The sequence below is a fragment of the Camelina sativa genome, chromosome 11, assembly GCF_030686135.1.
Source record: "Camelina sativa cultivar CO46 ecotype springtype chromosome 11, ASM3068613v1".
Classification (NCBI taxonomy): domain Eukaryota; kingdom Viridiplantae; phylum Streptophyta; class Magnoliopsida; order Brassicales; family Brassicaceae; genus Camelina; species Camelina sativa.
The window spans coordinates 27,743,762-27,767,113 of record NC_141890.1 but is presented as its reverse complement, the minus strand read 5'-3'; the positions used below and the strand labels follow the sequence as shown (position 1 = coordinate 27,767,113).

Sequence of the window (23,352 nt, the reverse complement as noted above, 5' to 3'; positions counted from 1 at the left end):
TGTTAATCGACACCATGTGGAGGTGTCGGTCGACACAAGCTAGGGTTTTGGGGATGTCGAGCAAGGTGTCGGTCGACACCAGTTGTGGTATCGGTCGATACCTAATTGCCAGAGTCGGTCGACACCCTTCTTTAGTAGCGACTGATGATGCAAATGCTTTGTATATTGGCTGGTTTGTTTTATTGTTTATTGTTTATGTCATGAAGAGACCTTATTGCTTGTGTGTATAGCCCAATAGATGGGAGGATTTCCTCTTTAAGTGTTTATAAAATACTCATACATCTCAATTTGTGTTTGTGGTGCAGGTAAAGGCAAAGTGTGATCGTGAAATCAAAGCAATGAAGAGGAGGATGTTCTAGTGGCTCGAGTGGTTGTTGTTTGGCTTCTGTTTGGTTACTAGAGTTGATTCCTTAGAATGTTGTCTAGGATTGCTGGTTCTTTGATTTCTGTTGGATTTGTTATTGGTTCAATTGTTATGGAATTAATATTGGTTATTTGGTTATTGGTTATTTCATTGATTTAATAGTATCGTTTTATGTTATCCCTTGTTGTGTGATTGGGGATATGTTCCTAGTGAGTATGGGATCAATAGATTATTATTATTAATAAAAAACGGGTCGAGTCTTTTCAGTTTGGTATCAGAGCCCTTACGGTTCTAGGTTTGGGTTCACTAGGTTTTTGTTGTTGATGTTGTGGATTTGCATGCTTTGATTGATTATGTGAGTTATTTAATTGTGTGTGGCATGAAGTCCTATAACATCCTCTTCGAGCCTTCAATGAGATTCCACGGTATGTTGTGTTTCTTTGTTTGGTTTTGGTTTTTTTTATGCTTGTTAGTCTCTGTTCTTAGAAGAGCAGCGGCTAAAGGTTTTTGAGTTGTTGGTCGTGGATTTGGGCGTGGTCATGGTCGTGGTCAGGCAGGTTCCCACGGACAGCAAGTGTGTGGCCCAGAGTTACACAAGGAGGCACGTCAGAGCGTCGCAAACATATTAGGAGGGACCAGAGGGGTTAGCACCAGGTGTGGGGTTTTAGTAGGTGGAGCCCAGGGTCGAGATGATCATTTAGTGGATCTGGTGACGTGATGTTAGAGCGGTTACCGAGAGGGGTACCAATGCAGGCTCCAACTGTGCTGCATGCGACAGGATGTAGCCGAAGGCTGCAGATGTTGAGGAGTTTCCATCATATCTTAGGAGGAAGGAGCAATTGTAGATGATCGGTAAGAGGTTCTTCTCGAGAGGTATCAAGCCTAGAAAGCGAATAAGTAGATAAATGCAGATACTCCTCCGTTTGGTGGGTGATTCACTTGGATATTTGAAATTGAGTGGGCATGTAAGAGGGTGTCGCCGAAGGCTGCAGATGTTGAGGAGTTTCCATCATATCTTAGGAGGAAGGAGCAATTGTAGATGATCGGTAAGAGGTTCTTCTCGAGAGGTATCAAGCCTAGAAAGCGGATAGGTAGACAAATGCAGATACTCCTCCGTTTGGTGGGTGATTCAGGGCCTGTTCTTTTTTATGTCGTTCATCGAGCGATAGCGACCAAAGAAATAAGACAAAAACGAGATCGTAATTAATTAAACAGTCGCCGCAACTGGGAAAAGAGTCGCTGTTACTGTTGCAATGAACGACGGCAATTGTCGCTTGATAATCCAGCGACTTTGTTTTTACTCCGCGACACCTTTTTCTCACTCTAGCGACTGGTCTGTCATCATCGTTTTGCATCTACCGCTGTTGTTTTGCTTTGTTGATTGCAGTTTTCATCGTCTTTCTTCTCTGTCGTTGTCGCTACTCCAGCGATTAGTAAAAGAACAGGCCCTCACTTGGATATTTGAACTTGAGTGGGCAGGTATGACATTGCAATGTTATACTCGGACCAAAGGAGGTACTTCTGGTCGGGAGATGTTTATAGACGTTAAGGCTTGTTGCTCCTGAGGTGATGGTGATTCCCCTGGATATCGATAGCTCGAGGGGATATGGGCCCTGAGAGTGGTAGAGGGGATGGTGTTCCTCTGAGGAGATGAATAGTTTCCATGATACCGAGATCTCAAGGATTGTGGTCCAAGAGTGAGATGGTATGACTCGAAGACGGTGGGCTAACAGTGATATCAGTATGGCTTGAAGGTTTTGACCTAAGGGTGGATGAGTTGGGAGCAGGCAATGTCTAGGACGTGGGTATAAGCATAACGACTGAATGTAAACCTCGCGAGATTGATGGTGGTTTAATATCAGGTTTTGGTTGTGCTGGCTGGTGGGGTCAGAGTTGTGATGATCATTGTGGTCAAGATTGTGTGGCCGGTGGTGCTGGCGACCCATGAAGGGGAGCTGTAGCACGGTTGATCCGGGAAGGGCATGAATGCCAAGTGCAAAAGTTTACGAGACGCCTTTGAGGAGGGATAAACTAATTGTTGTGAAGATGGTGGTTAAAGTTCATTGTATTTGGACGAGAATGCTAGGTATAAGGATTTGATAAGCTTACTCGGGGGAAGTAGCTCAAGTGGCTTGAGTTGGCGGCTAGCAAAGCATTTGATGCGGTGAATCAGAATATGCGAATGCATGGTACTTGTTTGTTTTATTACGTTTGTATTCATGATTTGCTGTGGAGAATTGTCAAGCAGAAAAGCTAGTTTTGAATAAGCTATCTTGTGGAAGTTTCCCTAAGAGGCAAGTTACTAGAGGTTCTTGGACAGACAAGAGGTGTTGATATTCAAGTGGCGGTGAGTTGATGCTAGCATACTTGATTATTAGTCTAGTAGAGTTGAAAAAGCAACCAGAGGGTTTGTTGAGCAAGGGATTCATTCGTCCTAGCACTTCATCATAGGGAGCACTGGTGTTCTTTGTTAAGAAGGATGGAAGTTTCCGCTTGTACATTGATTATCGGGGTCTGAAACGGGTCACTATGAAGAACAAGTACCCTCTTCCCATGATCGATGAGTTGTTGAATCATCTGAGAGGTGCTACTTGGTTCTCCAAGATTGATCTAGCGTCGGGCTAGCATCAGATCCCGATAGATAACGTAGATGTGAGGAAAACTGCATTCAGGACGAGGTATGAGCACTACGAGTTCGTGGTGACGCCTTTTGGTTTGACTAACGCGCCAGCAGAGTTTATGCGATTGATGGACAGCGTGTTCCAGGAGTTTTTAGATGTGTATGTCATCATTTTTATCGATGATATCCTGGTTTATTGTAAGAGTCTAGAGGAGCATGCAGTACACTTGAGAGCAGTTCTGGAGAAGCTGCGGGAGCAGAAGTTGTTTACCAAGTTTAGCAAGTGTAGTTTTTGGCAGCGAGAGATGGGTTTTTTGGGTCACATTGTGTCGGCATGGGAAGTTTTTGTAGATCCGGAGAAGATTCAGGCCATCATGAATTGGCCTAGACCGCAGAATGCCATAGAGATCTGGAGTTTTCTTGGTTTGGTAGGTTACTACAGGATGTTTGTGTAGGGGTTTGCAAGCAGGACATGACCAATGACCAAGTTGACAGGGAAGGATGTCCCGTTTGTTTGTTTACATGAGTGCGAGGAGGGTTTCACAAGCCTGAAAGAGATGCTAACTACTACTCCAGTGTTGGCATTGCCAGAGCAAGGAGAGCCCTATTTGGTTTATACAGATGCATCCAGAGTTGGTTTGGGGTGTGTGTTGATGCAGCATGGAAAGGTGATTGCCTACGCTTTGCGGAAGCATGAGGACAATTTTCCTACTCATGATTTGGAGATGGCTGTTGTAGTTTTCGCCCTGAAGATTTGGAGATCTTATCTTTACGGTGCCAAGGTACATGTGTTTACAGATCATAAGAGCCTGAAGTATATATTCACTCAGCCTAAGCTGAATTTGAGGCAGAGGCCATGGATGGCGCTGGTGGCAGATTATGATTTGGAGAAAGCCTACCACGCGAGTAAGGCTAACATGGTTGCTGATAATTTGGGTCAAAATCGGGCGGCTTCGGCTCAGGAGCAAGACATGGAGTCTCTGGTAGAAGAGATCACTGCATTGAGGTTGTGTGCTATCTCTCAGGAGCCGATGGGTTTGGAGGCAGCTGATAGATCAGATCTTCTGAGCAGAGTGCAGATGGCTCAGGAGAAGGATGTGGGGCTGGTGAATGCCTCTAGAGTTGCTGATTCATAGTATCAGGTCTCTGCCAATGGACACCAGTTGTGGTGTCGGTCGACACCCTTCTTCAGTAGCGACTGATGATGCAAATGCTTTGTATATTGTTTAGTTTGTTTTAATGTTTGTTGTTTATGGCATGAAGAGATCTTATTGCTTGTGTGTATAGTCCAGTAGATGGAAAGATTGCCTTACTGAGGGTTTATAAATACTCATGCATATCAATTTGTGTTTGTGGTGCAGGTAAAGGCAAAGTGTGATCGTAAAATGAAAGCAATGAAGAGGAGGAAGTTCTAGTTGCTCGATTGGTTGTTGGCTGGCTTCTATTAGGTTACTAGAGTTGAGTTCTTAGAATGTTGTCTAGGATTGTTGGTTCCTTGATTTATGTTGGATTGGTTTATTGGTTTAATTGTTATGGAATTAATACTGGTTATTTGGTTATCCGTAGTTGTCTGATTGGGGGTAGGTTGCTAGTGAGTATGAGATCACTAGATTATTATTAATAATAATAATAAAAAAGGGTCACTCGTTTCATGACCAATATAGTCACCACATGCACTCAATAATTGATTGATATTTTCAGCCATATACACGGTTTTAAATCCACAGATATTGAAACTTTTCAAATCAAAATACTCAATACTACAAAATTGTAAGTTACTTGCAGAGAAATATGAACACGGTCACATATACGTCTAATAAAACATGTATGCTTGTTTTTTTTTTTCAACCAAACATTAATAATTAAAAAAAACTCCTAGATTGGTTGCCCAAACAGGAGGATAAGAGTTTACAAAAGAAGATTCAGAAAAAATCTTTTTTTGAAATTTCTGAACATGTATGTTTGTTATCAATCCTTCTTCTTTAGATCCCAAAAATTAATTCAAACAACATCAATTCAAGGTCTTGCAACGTCAATCATTCTTCTTTAGATCCAATAATAAAATTTTACCAATAGCTCCAAATTTACAAATTAAAAAAGTTATGAATGAATGGGATGCCTCCGGTAATTATTTATATTAAAAAAATTTAGTGTTAATCAAATATATATTTTTGTCCATTTTATTTTTTTTGTTGGAAAATAAAAAAATTAACAAAAGAAGAATAAGAACGTTAGTTTCATATATTCTATTTTTTTTTTCCAAAATTTACATTTCTTCTTTTATATATATTTATTTGAAAAAAAATATATATTTGTATATAAAATATTCTAGTATTAAATTGTTAGTTAATGAAATAGGAAAAAAATTTAAATATTGAGATGGTCTATCCCGATTAATTGTTTTAAATCTTATAGTAGATAGATTTAGAAGCTTGCTTGCAGCTTCTACTTTTATTTAGTATAGATTTGTTTCTCCAACGTAATTTTGTCCGTCACTAATTGACCCTCTAAAAAAGAGTTCTTTTATGTAAAATATAAAAAAAAAAGCAAAACTAAAAAATTATGTACAAAAAGGCATCTTCATCCCCAGCTTCTATAATTAATTCTATTGCATCACCTCTACCCTTGTTCAATTTTCATCAGCTATCCTTGCCTCTCTCTCTCTCTCTCTCTCTCTCTCTCTCTCTCTCTCTCTCTCTCTACTATAGCATAAGAGGTAAAATCCCTCTCTGGCTCTCTCTATCTCTCTATATCTCTATCTCTCTATCTATATATAGAACCTACGGTCTCTGGATTGAAAGAGTATTACAGTTTATAAGCATGCAAATTCCTGACTAATTACACAATACTTTACATCTATGAAGGGATCAACATAGGTTCGAAATGATCCAAAGATTGGAAGCGGTAGGGTCTAAGGTTCAAGAGAAAACGTGGGATGATGGATCCGAGCATGATGATGTTACAGCTATATATGTCTCATTTACTGATGACAGGGTAAGAGATTTTTGTGTCGACTATATCACTGATGGACAATCGGAAAATGGATTATACAAGACTCCCTTGTCACCAAATTTCACCATGACGGTAATTAATTGATGAACTATTATTTAGAGTTCACTTACGTGGATGATCGATATTGGCTTTATGATATATATTTTTTTCATCAAATTTCACAGTTTAATATCAACCATCGGGAAAATGAATATCTCCAATCTTTTGAGGGTTACTTTGACGGTGGTACAATCCGTGCTCTTCAGTTCAAAACTAATTTGAAGGTATCTCAAATGATGGGATATATCTATGGAACTAAGTTTTCACTAGCAGTCGATGGAAAGAAGATTATTGGATTTCACGGATCTTGTAAGTCGTACCTCACTATTCAACCATGTGTAGGATTTAATGAGGACACTATAATATACATAGATAGATTTATTACTTTTAGTTAATCTATAAAACTGGTGTCGGCGTACGGTTATTTCGGTCTTTTTGTTCTAGGATCCATATAAGAAATCAGTGGAAACTGATTAGGTTCTGGTTCTTTGAGTTTTTCGTGTTAATTATATTTTGATTATTTTCAGGTACTCAAAATATTTCGATTTGGTTCCAATTCTTTTCGGTTCTAATGTTTAAAAAGCATTCGGTATTTTATGACTAAATATATGTTAGACAGTCTTTTAATTTATCAAAGTGTTTATTTTTCTTCATCCGCCACTTTTGACTTTTTTCCAATATTACAAACTTAATTGACCTCCTCTTCTGCTGCATAGTTTCCAACTACTATCCATCACTGGAATCACTTGGAGCATATTTCACTGGGATTGCACCTACTAGAATGGAGGCGAGAGGGGGAAAGGGAGGCACAAAGTGGGATGATGGATCCCCTGACCATGAGGGTGTTACAAAGATTGAGATACGAAGTGGCGTCGAAGGCATACAATACATTAAGTTTGAGTATGTCATAAATGGAAAGACAAAACATGGGCCAATCCGTGGTCGCTCGGGTAAAGGCATCCCACTACCGTTGGTATGTACTGTCCCTTTAAAAATTTGATCTCACTAGTATTTCATTCAAATATTTGCTTTACTGTTTTTTTTTTTTTGGCAGTTTGAAATTAACCATTTCAAGAATGAATATCTAGTCTCAGTTGACGGTTACTATAATGAGGGGTCAGGGATCATTCAAGGACTTCAATTCAAGACGAACATTAATACTTCTGAAATGATGGGATTTGAAATAGGTAAAAGGTTTTCAATTGCATCCCCTGGTAAGAAGATCACTGGGTTTCATGGATATGCCGGGAAGAATTTAAATTCTCTTGGAGCATATTTCCAAACACTTCCTATTACTAAACTAGAAGTACAAGGAAATGGTTCAAATTTTAATTGGGATGATGGTGCTTACGATGGCGTAAGAAAGATTTACGTTTATCATGATAGCAATTATGTAAATTCTATTGCCTTCGATTACGAAAACAGCGGAAGAGTGGTAACGCGTAAGCACGGGACAAATAATGGAAAAGTTAATCAAGAAAAAGAGGTAAATATTTCTCACAAGTCTAGTAATTATGTGACAATATATGTGTTTGTGTGTGTTGAGTTCATAATAGTCTAAATTTTGCAGTTTGTGGTCAACTTTCCAAATGAATATATCACATCGGTGGGAGGGACTTTTGTAGATCGAGGAGGGATTACATCGCTGACATTCAAAACATCCAAAGGGAGAATTTCTCCAACATATGGAACCCTCTCGAATGGAAGTCATACCAAACTCGTGCTTGAGAACAACGGTTGCGCTCTTGTTGGCTTTTATGGATCATCTTATGGTTTAATTAATAGTCTTGGAGCATATTTTTCTCCGACACCTCCACCTCCCGCTGGAGAGAAACTAGAAGCACTAGGTGGCAGTAATGATGGTGATGGAAGTGCTTCATGGGACGATGGGAGTAATTTTGATGGTGTTAGAAAGATATATATAGGAAAAGGCGAGGTTTCTATTGCATTCGTCAAGTTTCTGTATAACAAGGACAGCGCGGTGGTGATTGGAGCTGATCATGGTAGCAACACACTACATGGAGTTGAAGAGGTGATTACTATAGTTTCTCGATCCTTAATTATTATATGTTGTTATATGTTCTGTTTATGAAATTGTGTTCGTGATGGATTCGTTTTTTTTTTTTTTTTTTTTTCTTGTTTTCCAGTTTGAGCTGGACTATCCAAGTGAATACATCACAACAGTGGAGGGAAATTATGATATAGTACATGGAAGTGATGACCTTAATGTTATACTGATGCTTAGGTTCAAGACTAACAAACGAACCTCTCCAGCTTTTGGATTCGGTAAAATATCAAGCTTTGTCCACCATAAAAAAGGCTACAAGATCGTTGGATTCCATGGAATATCCGGTAACATGCTTCAACAAATTGGGGTCCATGTCCTACCCATTACCGATGAAGCATCTACATCAAATTGAGCTCGATCTAAACATTCTCCACCAAATTTCATATATCTTTAATAATCTCCTTATCTTGTACTCAAATACTTTTGTCTCAAATTGAGCTTGATCGGTTTGTATTATGTTGTTTGATCCTGTCTTTCTTAATCTCATTTGAAGACAAGGTTTAAAAAATACAACTACGCTCCAATTTATTTTTCACAATAACAATATTGAACCTACACATACTTTGGAGTAGGGAGTATTTTGGTTTATCTCTGTGATCTGTCCAGGTAACCTTTTTAATTCATTAAAGAAAAAAAAGCATTTATATAGTTTTAAACTTTTAATATATCAAAGCCAGGAAAAAAAAGAACAAAAGTTTATAATTTTATTTTTTAACAACAAAGTTTATAATATCAAACCGGTACTATCATTGGAGCTAAACAACATGAGGAACCTTGGACAGAGACTCTCGTATCTTCTCTTCGTCGAACGATAAGTCTATCAATTCGCCTCGTAAATACTTGTCATAAGAGGTAAGGTCGAAGTGGCCATGTCCACACATCGCCATCAGTATCACTTTTGCTTCTCCTGTTTCTTTGCATCGGAGAGCTTCTCTTATGGTTGCAGCAATGGCGTGAGTCGGTTCGGGTGCAGGTATTATACCTTCTGTTCTTGCAAACTGAATTGCACCTGCAAAAAAAATAGACCGGAAAGTTGATATTACATTCCAATGAAACTACAAAATGTCAAGTTAACTAAACCTAATTGAGGTGAGTCACAATTAGGCTAAGAACCACCTTGGAAACATTCGATTTGAGGAATTGAGATTGCTTCCATGAAACCTTGTTCATAAACATGTGAAATCAAGGGAGCCATTCCATGGTACCGTAATCCACCTTTCAAAAAAACATAGACAAAACACAATATATTAGCCGAAAGGAAAACCAGGAAACCAATAATTCAAGAACCAATAATTCAAGAACACAAGAAAACAAAAACACAAAAACACAAGAAATCAAGAATCAAGAATCAAGAAATTCACAAGAAAGAAGTCTGAGAAGCATTAAGCGTGTTTATCTTGGGTTTAAAAACTTACTTATCATTGGCATAGATAAAGACAAAATAAATCAAGAAATGAGGAAATCAAGAAATCAAGTATCCAAAAGCCAGAGAACTCTTCACATTTAGTGTGTTTAAGATTTTGGGGTTAAAGCTTATTTTATTACCGGCGTGAATAGGATCAGGAATGAAGTCATGTCCTAAAGTATGCATCTTCATCAAAGGAGTTAATCCAGCCGTATCGCCGAAATCATAAGCGTAAACCCCTTTGGTCAGGGAAGGACAAGCCGAGGGCTCAACCGCTCTTATAACAGGATTCATCTTGCCTTTGAGTTTCTCCCGGATAAAAGGAAAACTCAAACCAGCAAAATTTGATCCTCCACCAGTACACCCTATAATCACATCAGGTGTTTCGCCAAAATTTTCCATTTGTTGAATGCATTCTTCTCCAATAATCGTCTGGTGTAACAACACATGGTTCAGTACACTCCCTAGACAGTATTTTGTATCCTCGTTTCTCGCAGCAACTTCAACAGCTTCTGAAATCGCAATGCCTAAACTTCCTGGACTTGATGGATCTGATTCGAGGATTCTTCGACCAGCCTCAGTGAGATCAGATGGTGATGGATGAACCTTTGCTCCCCAAGTTTGCATCATCAACCGTCGATATGGCTTTTGGTGATACGAATTGGCTACTTGCCATACCTATAATGTCGGCATAACATAAAAGAAACGAAGGAATTATCAAAAACGGATAAAATTTACTGGAAAAATCTAATGTTTATATGCTTACTTACTTCGCAGTCAAGGCCAAAGAGACTAGAAGCAAATGCTAAAGAACTGCCCCATTGGCCAGCACCGGTTTCTGTCACAACGTTCTTGACGCCTTCTTTCGCGTTGTAATAAGCTTGTGGAACCGCTGTGTTGGGTTTGTGTGAACCAGCTGGGCTACCACCTTCATACTTGAAGTAAATCCTTGCAGGTGTCTGAAGAAGCTTCTCCAATCTCTTTGCTCTAAAACCAAACCAAGAACACGAAATTCATATGGAGTAACCAAATATACTTCAGTGAAAATAATAGATTTGGACTCTGGATTATGAAGAACCATTGAACTAAGCAAGATATTTTCAACTCTCCCAAAAACCAAAGGCTCCAAGTCTCCAACACAACCCAGTGATTCCTAAGACCCTTAAAGCTATTTCTCCCACCTAATTTCTACATTTGCATTATTAATTTGCGTATACATAAGAACAATGTTTTTTTTTTTGTAATCACATTTTTTAGTTTTTTCTTGTGTAAGACATATTTTCAACGTGCAAACGCAAACAAATAATTTTTGCGTATGCGTTTCCATTTACAATTAACAAAGGAAAACTGTGTAAATGCTGATAGTTGTGGCCAATTTATTCATCTATCACTGGAAAAAAAACACACTAAAATACAAACGTAAATAAAATGTAAATTAAAATACTATTCCAATTTATTCATCTATCACATAAGGAAAAGAAAAGAAAAAAAAAAAAAAAAAAAAAAAAAAAAAAAGAACCTGATTAGAGGAGTTGGACGCCAAAGCTTATAGATTTCAAGAACTTCCTCAGGGATATCAATAAACCTCTCTTGTGTCGCTTCTTGTTTAATCAACTCATTAGGGAAAAGATGTGACAAATCTTCGGGTTTGATCGGTTCAAAAGTCTTGGGATGCAACGGTGGTGGAGGCTTCACTGAAAGATCAGCGACAAGATTGTACCATTGTTTTGGAATCTCAACGAATGATTTGTTGTGAGTAGATCTCGAAGTTGCTTTTGCTCTTATGCTAAATCCATTAGAAACCTTTGCTGGTTGATTTGATCTTTTTTTCAGCGTTAAATCATTCAATCCTTGATAATCACCTAATCAAATAAAAAAAAATTATAAAAAAATCTCAAGACAATATATATTGAACTTTAATGCCAAAAAAAGAAACAAAACAGAATAGATTTTGAATTACCTGTAAAGAAAACTTTAGCTGAGACTGATTTAGTGAATGGGTTTGGTGGCAAGAGCAATTGAGAGGCCATTTCTTGTTTCTTTTATCAGTTTCAAAGATATGAATTAGGGATTTTATCAAAGATAATATAGTTTAAAGCTTTGATGACTGTAGAGTCATAGAGAGAGATCGGTGAAGCATTTAAATAGTCATACTCCAACGAATACTTCCCGGCACCCAACCATTTTAATACAATTTTGTTTTGTCTTCTATTTATTTTTTATTTTATTTTTGTTGGCGTCAACAGTTACGATGAAAGTTGAAAAAAGTAACCATGGTGTAACTCTCATTGTTAATCAATAATCAAATCCATATATACAATTTGAATGCAATTTCTACTGCTAGGTGCCTAATTATGGTCATTGATATCTTATATATCATTGACCTCTCTATATTGTGGTAAATGATATATTTTGTTTATTAGGTAAATAAGCTTGGGTTGTGATTCCAAATGCATCCTCACATTTGGAATTATGCTCCCAAGCTTTACTATACAAAGTCTAGATGGATAAGTAATCTAATGGTTTATATTGTAAGTTGTAAGAACTTTGGATAATGAATAGTTGAAGTTGAGCGAAAAAAAAAAAAATGCATACTCACATTGCTAAGCGGTTTGTGCCGATTTTTCTTTAGGATAACGTCATCTTAGTAGATAGTCCTAAAACTAACTTCAAATTTTCTTTGGATTATAGTCCCTAGCGCAATTAATTTTACATTTATCATCTTCATTGTGTTGATGGTATTGCATCATGAGTGTTCTTTTAAAGATTCAACAACCAAAAAATTGGTAGATGTGTGGCCAAAAATAGCTTCTAACAGCTCATAAAGTGTCTTTTACTTACCAACAAAAATTCTAGATGGACCCATTCATTAACCAACAAGTCAATTTCATCATTTAGATTTTATAAGGATCGTTTTACCAATTTAGTACTCTATATCTATATATCTTCCATTCCATAATCAAATGCATGAAGGTACCAATATCACAATTCTCATCTACTACTCAATGACATTGAGCTTGATTATTAAGCTTATCTGCTAACCTTGCTTTACATTGACTATGTTCAGACAATTTTAGTTATGTACAACTGAGTTGAGCTTTTAGCTTCCACATTTATGTTGCTTGTTTTTCTAATTTCTTCATTAGTTTAATACTCCATAAAGAAAAAACTCTTTGACCAACTTACAAACTCTCCGACTTGCTTACAAACTTGGTACATTTAGACACCACGAATTATGTGTCAAGAACTTGGTAACTAATCTCTGTGCTCTACCGTTAATCATGATACTATTTTGATGCTGTCTTTTTTTCCAAAAAGTCGCACATAAACATTTATAAACAAGTGTACACCGCCAAACAAATCAAAACTAGGTGGAAGTAAGTTGAGCCAACCATGGAAGGAGACACTCGTGGACAAGATCGGGGCGATCATCTTGTGGGCAATGTCCAACGCCTTGTAGAACATAGAGGTTGAAGTTAGGTAACTCATCCGGAAGGGATGCGAAGTACTTACCTACTGGACCGTCGAGAGGGGTTAGTCCATCTTGGTCTCCCCATAAGACAAGAACCGGTTTGGTTATTTCCGGAATCAGCTTAATCGGGTTTGGTCCTGGTGGACCCGTTAGGATTGAAACAAATGCATCTAGCGCACCTTCGGTATTTGCTGGTCCAGCGATGATCTGACATAACGTTTTCACATAAAAAATTCATTATAAGTTTCATTAGTTCTTTGTCTTTGAGAATAAGTAATACGACGATACCTCTACAAGCGTATCATCTACATTGTCCTTGTTCCCATAAACATTTGTCAAGATGTTCTTCAGATTTTCCCTGCGTTTTGTTCATCCATCAATGTGTTAGAGCTCTCGATTAAATCCTTCTAAAGTCAAAGCAAAAAAAGACGGGTGTTATTTGTAACTCGGTGATGAAGTGAAGTATGACATACTTGTCTTTTACGCGGTTGAAGAGTGCAGAAGCAATTCCTCTTTGCTTTAGTAAAAAGTCGATAAGCAAGAGTAAAGGCATCAGCAGCTTGATTCTCCAGTCATCAAACACGGCTTTATTGTTCATACCACCAGCACAGTTCAATAGAACAAGACCTTTCACAAGATCTTGTTGTGATTCTGTTTCTTTTTACATAATGTCAAACACACATACTCGAGTCTCAGTAAATAGCGGATATAATATACAACATGAGACTGATCAATCAATAACTAAAACTTAAGCATTTCTACACTTTCTTATCCTTTATAACATAAGATAAACCATAGATGCCTAACCAAATTATATCTCATAAAAAAACATAAGATAGCTCAAGCACAAGCTCTTATTTGAAGTACATATTAGACGGAGACAAAGTAATGTAGTGAAAAGGGCTTAAAACCTGAGGCGGCAATGACACAAGCAAGGCTTCCAACAGAGTTTCCAATCAAAATCGTCGGTTTCTGAACCACTTCTTCCAAGAAGTTGAGTATCAACTGCAACAAAATAAAGTCAATAAACCAAACAAACCCCACAAACACTTAATTAAAACAGAGTAGTTTCACAAGATGGTTATACTTCAGCCCATGACTCCATTGTATAGCTAAAACCAGGTGGCTTGTCGGAAGCACCAAACCCAAGTAGATCAATCGCATACACTGTATGGTTTTTAGACAGAGCATTTATGTTCCTGCAAAACAAAAGTTTAGTTTGTTATTCATACATTCACTCTTAAGACATGAGTGTTTCAAGTTGTTACCTTCGCCAGTGAGGAATTGAAGCGCCAAAGCCATGAACCAAAAGAACAGTTTGACTCGCCGGAGTAACTTCCTCCGGCGAATCTTTCACGAAGTAGTTGACGGAATATTCTCCTTTCCACTTCCATTTCTTGCTTCTCTCTCCTATCTCTACCAATTCTACCGCTTCTACGCCTGAAACCGCCGCGCTTGAAGACGACGCAATGGCTCTAACACAGACGCGATCTCTCCGAAGACTAATCCGTCGTGAGGTAACCGTCGAAGTCGTCGTCCGGAATAGCACCGTTGATCGCGGCGCTAATCCCGTCCATGTTAGAGCTCTCATCTTTCTCTCTCTTCTCTCTTTGCTTCTTCTTCAATGTTTGTTATCTTCCTGCCATCAGAGAAGATGAATCTTACGTGGCTATCGTTCTTCCCAATCGTTCTTCCCAATCAATGGCTCTTACTGGTTTGAGTAGTTTCGGTACAACCCGGTTAAAAGCTAATTCGATTAAACCAAAGCAAGCGATTCAATAAATTTAAAATTGAGATGAAGTGGAGGAGATCAGGAGACTAGGAGACCATGCGAATCCCGTAGGACAGCAACAACCACAGGTTTTGGGAATGAATGGAAAATTCCACGTGGCGTGGTTTATGATGATAAGACCGAAGTAAAAAATGTGTTTTATTTTTTTTTGTCAGTCCAATATATCCAAAGAAAAAAAATAATTTTTGGGTTCACCTCTTTTGTTCACTTCTCTTTATTTTAATCAACGAGAATATGACATGTCATAATATATTTAAAAATCTATTTATTTAACTCTTTATTAAAACAAGGAAACAAAATCTGTATACATTCTTATAAAATTAAAAACTCAAATCATTTTTCATAAACTCAAAACGATATATAATTTCGTTATCATTGTAAAATCTAAAACCTAACCATCTCATTTTTAAACCCAAACCGACATATAATTTCGTTCTAATTGTAAAATCTAAATCCTAACCACTTCATTTGTAAACCCAAACCGACATATAATTTTGTTTTAATTATAAAATCTAAACTCTAACCACTTTATTTGTAAACCCAAACCGACATATAATTCCGTTTTAATTGTAAAAGCTAAACCCTAACCACATTATTTGTAAACCCAAACCGACATATAATTTCTTTTTAATTGTAAAATCTAAACTCTAACCACTTTATTTGTAAATCCAAACTGACACATAATTTCGTTCTAATTGTAAAATCTAAACCAAACCAATATTTAACTTTCCTTAATTGTTTCCTTAATTTGTTTTGCTTTCTAATTTAATTTTGATTTATTTTTAAAATGAAATAATGTATAGAAGATTTTGATTAGTTAAAAAGGAAGAAGTGAACAAAAGTGTTCACCTTAAGAGTGAACCTAAGTATTTTTCAAAGAAGAAAGAGTTTGAAACAATAAAACGTTCAAAAGTAACGAAAAACAAAAAAACTTAAGCCACTTCACCCCTCACTTGATCATGGAGCCAAGAAGGCCCTCCAAGTGAAAGGTAAGACTGAAAGCGACCATCCTTTGTGACATTCTTTGCAATCGCTATTGTCACTTTGTTAGCCGAGCTCGCAACTCAGTAAAATCTCCAACCTGAGAACTAAGATAAAGCCTCATGAATACTGCTCAGCAACAAACAGAACCCAGGCCAGCCGACCGGGTTGTTAATAGCCTCACTGGCTATAGAATTATCCATGACTAATTCCACTCTAGGTATTTGAAGGATTAGTAAGGCCTCGATCGACCACAAAAAGACTCGCAAAGCCGCTAGAAGCCGAGACTCAGAAGCCATGATTGCATCCCTAGCATGAAATAAAACCTCACCCTGATCATCCCTTACAATCCAAGCTCCAAAAGACAAAGCGAGAACTACCACACCAAGAAGAGCTGATATTACATTTAACAAAACCTGATGTTGGCTTACACCACTTTACCTCCAAAAAACCATGTTTTGAGCGTGCATTAGGTTCCGTGAATGAAGGCAACGACTGTACAGCCAACCATTGAGAGGAGCTTTCCTGAGCCTTGATCACCATGTCTCGTACATCCCCTTGCTTCCCTTGAAACACTACGGTGTTCCGATGTTTCCATATATCCCACAACAACCACGGAATAGTCAAATGTACCTCATCAGGAATCGCATTTTCTTGAATCAATCCCCACAAATGTTCCCAGTTCTTCTCCACATCATCAGCCAAAATCCACCAATTGGTATAGGAACATTGGCCAAGGCAAAAGCCTGTCTAGCCACAGGGCATTCAAACAGCACATGACAAATAGATTCTGTTTGGTATCCACATCGCATACATCTTAAGTCCCCACCACACCCATGTGATGCTAGCCGCTCAGACACTGCTAATGCACCAGATAACATCCTCCAAAGGAAATTTTTATTTTAGGTACCGTCTGCACTCTCCATACTTTCGCTTTAAGCTCATTTCGTTAGAGTAATGTGTCATTGCAAGGCTCATTGATTGAAGAAAGAGTTTGCTTCAACCAATATCCACTCTTAACAGAGTAAGAACCATATATATTATAAGGCCAAATGAAACGGTCTTCATGCCCCTCCTTTATTGGCATGGCCAGAATTCAACGTGCATCCTCTTGAGGAAAAATAGTTTGGACTTTCTCCCTATCCCATCAAGAGCTGTTTGGTTCACAAAGCTCTACCACTCACAAGTTAACCTGGAAAAAAGTTTGAATACAGAAAGGAGCTCTCGGGTGCTTGTCAAAAATCCATTTATCAGTCCACACCAAAGTGTCACGACCATCACCAATGGTTTTCAGTAGTCCAGCTTAAAGTAGCTCCCGTCCATGAAGGATGCTTCTCCAAACATAAGATGGTCTAGAGCCAGAACCACATTCCAAGATTGATGTTTTCCGAAAGTATCTGCTTTTATAAAATCTTGCTACCAGGGAGGTCGGATTATTCAAATTCGCCATGCTTGTTTAGCTAACAAGGCTTGACTGAAATCGCCTAAGTCCTTGAAACCCAAACCACCCTCTGATTTCGACTTACAAAGCTTCTTCCACGCAACCCAGCAATATTCCTCCTTCCTTTGCAATTACTCCACCAGAATTCACACATAGCACTTGTTAACTTTCGACAAAGATTCTTGCTCAAACGAAAGCAAGACATAGCATAAACCGGAAGTGTCGTTGCAACCACCTTTAAAAGAACTTCCTTACCACCGAGAGACAACGATTTAGCAAACCAACCCTGAAGACGGTTCTGTAACTTATCCCCAATTAAACCCAAAAGAGCTTGTTTAGAGCCACTGAAGCATTCCGGTAATTCTAAATATGAGCCCGTGCCACCCTCTTCGAAGATATTCAAGGTTTGCTTCACCATTAGTTTAACCTCATCACTTGTATTCTTCCCAAACGTAACAGCAGATTTTGTAAAATTAATCACTTGACCAGAAGCTTTCCCATATAGATAAAGGCAGTGTATAATCTCCTCACACTCCTCCTTGGTGACCCGACTAATGAAAAGGCTATCATCAGCAAATAACAAGTGTTGTATCATAGGACAGGAATTGTTGAAACTAAAACCTGTTAACCGATGCTCCATTTGACTCCTATGCATAACGTGAACCAACACCTCCGTATAGAGAATAAAGAGAAAGGGAGACAAAGGATCTCCTTGACAAAACCCCCGACCCGGCTTGATAAAACCGTAATCACTACCATTGATAAGAAAAGAGAAATTTACTGACCTCACACACATCATTACCCACTGTATCCACTGAGGATGAAAACCCATCTTAATGAAGAGATGCTCCAAAAAATTCCACTCAAGTCTATCATAAGCCTTCGACATGTCTGTCTTGATTGCTATAAATCCTTCATTGTACTTTGCATTCGTCTTGAGAGCATGAACAATCTCATGGGCAATCAGTATGTTATCTGAAATCAATTTCCCTGCAACGAAAGCACCATGTGTTTCCGACACTAAAGCCGGCAAACATCTCTTCAAATGTGTATAGAGGACCTTTGACACAATCTTGTATAGGACAGAACACATACTTATTGGCCTCATATCTGACATTTGGTTGGCATTAGGCTTTTTAGGGATCAAACATAGTTGTGTATGGTTCCAATCTTGCGGAAACAACCCTGTATGAAAGAAACTCTGCACCTCTGTAATGTTGTCAAGGCCTATCGTCGCCCAGTACCTCCTGAAAAAAGCACCAGTCCAACCATCAGCACCTGGAGCACTGTCTCCCTTGACGTGAAAAGCCGCTTTTTTAATTTCCTAAGCTGAGACCGGAGCAATCAGCTGAGTGTTCATATCCTCTGTAACTCTCAGCTCCATCCCTTCTAGTAATACATCAAAACCATCAGGACTCGAATATTGAAACAAGTCAGCAAAGTACTCCGCTGCAATATTGCCTTTTGATCCTTCCTCGAAGCACTCATTACCATTTTTATCAATAAGGGAAATAAGCCAATTTTTCAGTCTTTTATACTTAGACACTACCATGGCAATAGGCTGTATTCTTATCACTTTCCTGGAGCCATGATTCTCTACTCTTGAGTCTCCAATACACCTCCTCTTCCCGAAAGGCTACAGCTAAACCCCACTTGATTTGACGAAGACGCTAGAAATTCGGTAACAGTTTGGTTGATTCCACTTCCAATTCTCGTCTAAGAAGTTGTATCTGCGATAAGGAGTTAGTCGAAGTTGTACGTTACCATCGTGATAGTGCATGTTGACATTTAGCCAAGCTCTCCGTAACTGATCTCCCTGTAGAAGAGTCCCCGTCCTCCACTGTTCTTTAATAATGCTCTTCGTTTCTGGCTTGTTAATCCATCGCTTGTCAAACAGGAACCTCCCCATGTATCGAGTGTCATGATCAACCAATCTAGTAATTATTGGTCTATGATCCGAACCTAAAAGGTCCAAATATTCAGTATTAACACGGGGAAACAAGTCGAACCAACCACTATTACCAAAACTCTGTCCAGACGGCATTAAACCCAAACATTTCCTCTTCTCCCACCCCAAGACAACCTGTTACCAACGCTTGGGATCTCTTTAATTCTGCAGTTTCTTGCCATCGTTCAGAATGCATAAAAAGAGCTATCTGGTCTCCGAGGACCTCCCATCTTCTTAGAGTTATCCATGATCTCGTTAAAATCCCCAGTGAGCAACCAAGCCTCATCTCGTTGGATTCCTATTCTTGTAAGCCTCTCCCATACCTCTGGTCTCAAATGACAAACCGGATCCCCATAGACGAAGGTAATATAAAAGGAGAGATCCCCTTTAGTGACTTTGGTGTCAATCAGTCTTGAGTCTGACTGTAACACCTCCACCCTATAAAGGTCATTCCAGAACAACGCTAAACCTCCGCTTAGACCATCCGGGTCTACAATATGGACTTGATCATACCCCAACCATTCTTTAACACCTAACACGTGATCACTAGAGTTTTTTTTGTCTCCAGGAGGAACAAAAAGTCAGGAAAATGCTCACAATGCATTTCCTTCAGACGTCGAACTGCCAAGGTGCTCCCCATTCCTTGCAGTTTCAACTTGTTACACTCATTGAGAATTGGGTGGTTTCTCAAAGAACACCAAACCTTTTTGTTGGACTGGATCACTCCCCATGTCCTCACTCCCTCTATGACCATCCCTTGCAGGCGTATCCTCTTTTATCTGCATATTCTCCTCAGCAATCAGAGGTGACTCTCTCTTCTGGAATTTAGGAAGGATATCCCGATCTCCTTCAGATTTCTTCTTAACAAAAGGGCTACCTTGTGCACCCACATCCATTTCTTCTGAATTCCCACCATAGTCATTTAGCATCTCACCGTTGAAATTTTTGGTTTGCCTCTTCCATGAGGCTACCTTCATCGGTCCTGAATTCTTACGAAAGATTATGTTCCCACTACCAGAAACAGCAGAGCCTGTGCAAAATCCAGCCGCCACCGCTGATTCAAGCTCATCGGATCTTTATGCAGGCTCTATCTTGCAATTTTTACCATCATCACCCTTCACCCGTACATGAGATAGATCCTGTTGTTCAACACTACGTAGAGGATCCGGGTTGGTGGGTATGTCACACCTCTCTTTCTGGTTGTAACCAAATACCGGACCTTTCTCTTTGAGTAAACTCTGGGTAAGCTCTATGGGAGCCTCAAGTCTCAACAAGGAATTTTGAGCTCGAGTGTCAGATGTAATGGATTCCAGTGTCATTCTCAGTATCTGTTCCCGTTTTCCAACCAAGGCAGGATCACACGAGAAAAGGTATTTTTTTCATCTCTGCTAGCCCATCTGGTACCACTATATTTGATTTAGGGGCAAACCCTGGTGGGACTGATTGCTGCAGGAGAGGGAATATTGTCCCGCTAGATCACTAGGAAACCGATTATCTCTCGTAGAACTTCTGATGTCACCCTCTGTGGACGCAACTTGTTTATGATGGGGACCTTTCTCCAAAGGATCATTCCTAAGGAAAGGACAACGTTGTTTCTCATAGGATAGGCGTAGGCAGTGAAAGCAACTCTTTCGAACCCTTTTATACTCAATACCTACAGTAGCTAAGTTCCTGTTTGGCAGTTGAAATGATTTCATTTTAACCAAATGGTTGGAGACATCAAAAATTACCTTCACATGTACAAAGGCATTGTATTATGATCTCTTCGGATCAAAAACAATCTCCTTGACTTGACCAATTCTCCCAGGAATGGCTTCAATGGTTTTGATAGAGAGGAAGTTCACCGGGATATTAGTTATTCGAATCCATACTGGGAATGTGGAGAGAGAAGAGTCTGAGGGATTCTCAGACCATCGTTCTAACACCAACCCCCAATCGTCAAAGGTCCAGAAACCTGTTTTCAGAACTCTTTCCAGATCACTTTCCAATTGGAAGATAAACTGGAAATTATCTCTTGAGAGAGCAATCCCACATACTCTTTCATACACCCCCACACCCGAGGCATCTTCATGATCATCTTACCCATATTCTGACAATCCGGGTTAAGCAAACGTCCTAGGATGCTCAAACCGCCGTACCAAAATCTCCCTCTTCCATCAATACAATAGGGGACTCATCCGCAATCAACATGTTCTACATAGCTGCAACCAAACTAGCCTTCATTAAGAGAAGAAAAATTCCCAGATCTTCACCAAACTTCCTCTCTCGAGACCCAGATAAAGGAAGTAGCGGCGGAGGATCCAAATCGGCGTAAAAATTTGAAATTGGCAATATTCGTCGAATATCTATTGAAACAGAAAATTTTGGTGTATCTTGCAATATACCGAGAAAATCTCGTGACGATTTGGCAATAATCCGGCAAAAGATTTTGTTTTCTGGCTAGATAACCCACAAGCACAGGGATAAGGAAAGTCTCTCACCGAGAAAAAAAAGTCATAAGCCAAACATTGAAAACGATGTTTTTTTTTTCTTTTGATTTTTTAAAATGTTTATATAAATTAAATTAATATTTTGAATGAAAGGGTGGGAAAAAAACAGTTAATCCAGGTCCTCGCCAGAGTCGTCGCTTAGTTTAAGAGGGCCACAATTGGAAAAAATAATGGACTGTATTTGTTAATTGGGTGTAATATCTTTTTTAAAAGGAAAACAAAAAAGAATGAAAACTAGTCCTCACATGTCAATTAGGGCCAAAGCCCATGGACTAGTCCGGCCTGGTCCTGAAAAACATCGGGCTCGACCTTAAATATATATGTCCAGAAAAAATTGGGCCTTTTGGGCTATAGGGTTTTTAGGGCTTAGCCCGATCGAGCTCGGACCAGCCCGAAAAACCCTTAAATAAATATAAGGGTTTGTATACCTTTATTTGGCCTTGAATGCAATAGTAGACCCCATATTCGATATTTGAGAAACATAACCACTAAGGGTATTGAAATTACAGTTGACTCCCTTACGACCAAACAAAAAACACAAGTCGAAATGACAGATGTAACCCGGAGGAAGTCTGCAATCGATTTCTTTAAGGTCGATTACAAATTAACATCAACTAGAAGACATAACAATTTTTCTACTCCTTAATTATAATTTAAATTTTAATTAAAAAAATTATAAAAAATAATTTGATAATCCTATTGACCAAATAATAACCACATAGACTTCCTGCATTGAAATAAAATAAATTTACCTATAAACTAGTCAAATTAAGGGAAGAAAGGTTGATTAGGTTAAAATTATTTGATTTAGGGTTTGCTTAAGTAGACTTCTCTGTGGATTATTTGTGGTTGACTTTGTTATGCTATCAACTATTAATATTATATTAATATCGATAATTTAACCAAACCGATAGCTGAACCTAACCGAATGCGTACCGATTCTTTGATTTTAACCTAACCGGATAATTTAATGATATATATACTTCTTTCTGTAAGTCAACCCTAGTTTTTATGTGATCTCTCTCTCTCCAAAATTTCTCTCTCAAAAATTCCGATATTATTGTTCTCGAAAATTCAGATTGTATTCTCATCATTTCTCGTCTTCGAAGCTCAAGGACATCTCAGATAAGTATTTTTTGATTTATCGTCGGCGATTTGCTTTTGTAACGCTTTGGCTAATTTTGTTCGTAAATATATATGTTCTCATCATTTTTTGTTCATTTTGCACACATATATGGGGTTACACAGCTACACACTCAGCCATATTCTAGTTCTTAGCAAGTATGGAGAGAAGGTCCACCCAAAGTAAACTTTCTTGGCCTGACAGTTGGAATTCCTGACAAATGATTCTGCGGAAGGGAAACCGTTATGAAATGTTCCACCACAACCGACAATCCTAGAAGGATTTTCTTTGGATGCAATAACTATGAGGTTGTTAGATTGTCTGGTGGTTTATTTGTTTGGTATAATTATTATTTAAGTATAGATAATATTCTTATGGTATATTTATTTCTATGGTATAGGATGGAGAGGACCATATTATGAAATGGTGGAATGAGGCTATTATGCAAGAACTTCAAGCAATGAGAGGTGGACTTGCTGACCAAAGGGATTCTATTACAGCCATCCAGGAAAATGAGGAAATGCTATGGGTTCAACAGGAGCTAGACAAGGTGAAAGATCAGATGAAGGAATTACGTCTGTCAGTTCGTCGTGTAGTG

At 38.6% G+C, this 23,352-nt stretch overlaps 3 protein-coding genes across 4 annotated transcripts; 1 reads left to right on the top strand and 2 right to left on the bottom strand.

Annotated features, from left to right (window-relative positions):
• Positions 1–5,546: 5,546 nt before the first annotated feature.
• LOC104724213 (jacalin-related lectin 16) lies at positions 5,547–8,797 on the top strand. The gene is made up of 7 exons (XM_010442669.3): positions 5,547–5,700; positions 5,849–6,068; positions 6,161–6,344; positions 6,752–7,008; positions 7,090–7,521; positions 7,606–8,067; positions 8,183–8,797. Exons 2-7 carry the CDS (start codon positions 5,868–5,870, stop codon positions 8,453–8,455), a joined length of 1,809 nt encoding a protein of 602 aa, XP_010440971.2. The 5' UTR covers positions 5,547–5,700; positions 5,849–5,867; the 3' UTR covers positions 8,456–8,797.
• LOC104724212 (uncharacterized) lies at positions 8,727–12,242 on the bottom strand. The gene is made up of 6 exons (XM_010442668.3): positions 11,469–12,242; positions 11,028–11,370; positions 10,279–10,495; positions 9,649–10,186; positions 9,220–9,318; positions 8,727–9,112 (listed from the first exon to the last, which is right to left on the bottom strand). The coding sequence occupies exons 1-6, from the start codon at positions 11,536–11,538 to the stop codon at positions 8,859–8,861; spliced, it is 1,521 nt and encodes a 506-aa protein (XP_010440970.2). The 5' UTR covers positions 11,539–12,242; the 3' UTR covers positions 8,727–8,858.
• A 391-nt stretch (positions 12,243–12,633) lies between these two features.
• Positions 12,634–14,874, bottom strand: LOC104724211 (uncharacterized). 2 transcript variants are annotated; one of them, XM_010442666.3, is made up of 6 exons: positions 14,249–14,874; positions 14,068–14,179; positions 13,892–13,985; positions 13,454–13,637; positions 13,269–13,338; positions 12,634–13,187 (listed from the first exon to the last, which is right to left on the bottom strand). In XM_010442666.3, the coding sequence occupies exons 1-6, from the start codon at positions 14,569–14,571 to the stop codon at positions 12,876–12,878; spliced, it is 1,095 nt and encodes a 364-aa protein (XP_010440968.2). In that variant the 5' UTR covers positions 14,572–14,874; the 3' UTR covers positions 12,634–12,875. The 2 variants fall into 2 exon arrangements, with proteins under 2 accessions (XP_010440968.2, XP_010440969.2); XM_010442667.3 differs by having other exon boundaries at positions 13,454–13,631; positions 14,249–14,855.
• Positions 14,875–23,352: the final 8,478 nt, after the last annotated feature.